The sequence below is a fragment of the Arachis ipaensis genome, chromosome B08 (assembly GCF_000816755.2).
Source record: "Arachis ipaensis cultivar K30076 chromosome B08, Araip1.1, whole genome shotgun sequence".
NCBI classification, from domain to species: domain Eukaryota; kingdom Viridiplantae; phylum Streptophyta; class Magnoliopsida; order Fabales; family Fabaceae; genus Arachis; species Arachis ipaensis.
In genome coordinates, this window is record NC_029792.2 from 455,693 (window position 1) to 457,022 (window position 1,330).

The window sequence follows — 1,330 nt, forward strand, 5'->3', positions numbered from 1 at the left end:
GTGTATATTAAAATTAGTTACTAGTATAAAATATATGTTAAAATATAAATATAAATTAAAAATAAATTAAATTATACATATATTTATACATAAATTAATAATTAATTTTAGTAGTTGATTTTACTTTACATATAGTATTTTTGTTGCTATGTATGTATAGAAGAAGAAAAGTACACAAAGAGATATTCCAGCTGGAAGTGTTGGATGCAATAACTGATCAGATAAGGGTAAGTGCGAGAAATGGGGGCAAGAGTTACTACTAAATGAGTTAGAGGTTCCAACTTTTGTTGTAAAAATAATTTAATTATTTATTTTTTTAAAGTATTTTAATAAAAATACAATTTAATCAATAAAAAAAATAATTTATTAAAAAGATATTTTGATAAGCAAAATTTAATGATAAAAATAAAATTTTTATTAATGGGTATTTTTTTAAAAATAATTTATTTTTTCTTAAAAAATGGATAAAGTTAATATTACTTAACACAAAAAATTTAAAATGGATAAAAGAGAAGGTTTTTTAAAAGTGAGAAGGTTGGAGAATGTACATTTATAAAATAGAGGAGAGAAGAGTGTCATTTTATCATCTCGCATGAGAGGGAAGTGGGATGTTTTCTAATAATAATCGTAATAATGCATGGGTTAACTAAAGAAACATAATTTAAACAAGCAAACTCTTAATAAACACATGCAACTTTGATGAAGTTTATTAAACTACATCAAACTTACAACTCTAGGGTTAAAACATGTCAATGGAACGAAATATAAATCTGATAGGTAGCGAGGAACGTAACATTCTTCCTCTCGTGTTTCTCGTGGTTGGACCACTTGGAAAAATCATGCTGAACTGTTGCTTTCTAATTGTCAAAAATGAAAGTAACGACGCAAGAGGAGGTTGATAATTAAAAATTATTAAATAGTTTAATATGTGTGTCTAAATTGAGATATAACGGGTTTAAATTCATATGAGTTTTCACCGAAAGTAATTATATTTGATAGAAGAAAATGATTGTTGTAAAGAAGTTTAATTGATTTCAGTGTGAGTAATAATTTAATCGCTAAATAATTATAATAATAATAAGCATCATGATTAGATTACCAGTTGCACTGCACCATTCCTGTTAGAACCTTCTCCATTGCATATAACATCCACAGTCGCCGCCTTAGATATTAAACATGGAAACATTTCCTTCCACTGATTCTGCAAAATAAACAACCACCATAATAATAATAGTAAAAAAATAGTATTCTTACACTAAATTCAACAACTAAAATAAATTATCAATGTATTTATATATAAATATATGTATTTATTTTTAATATATATTTA

The 1,330-nt window shown here is 24.7% G+C and overlaps 1 protein-coding gene across 1 annotated transcript in view; it reads right to left on the reverse strand.

Moving 5' to 3' along the window:
• Positions 1 to 1,330, reverse strand: part of LOC107612410 (homeobox-leucine zipper protein GLABRA 2) — a 9,587-nt gene that overhangs the window by 3,918 nt on the left and 4,339 nt on the right. The window contains exon 5 of the mRNA XM_016314129.2: positions 1,100 to 1,201. Coding sequence (XP_016169615.1) covers positions 1,100 to 1,201 — 102 coding nt within the window. The remainder of the gene's footprint in view (positions 1 to 1,099; positions 1,202 to 1,330) is intronic.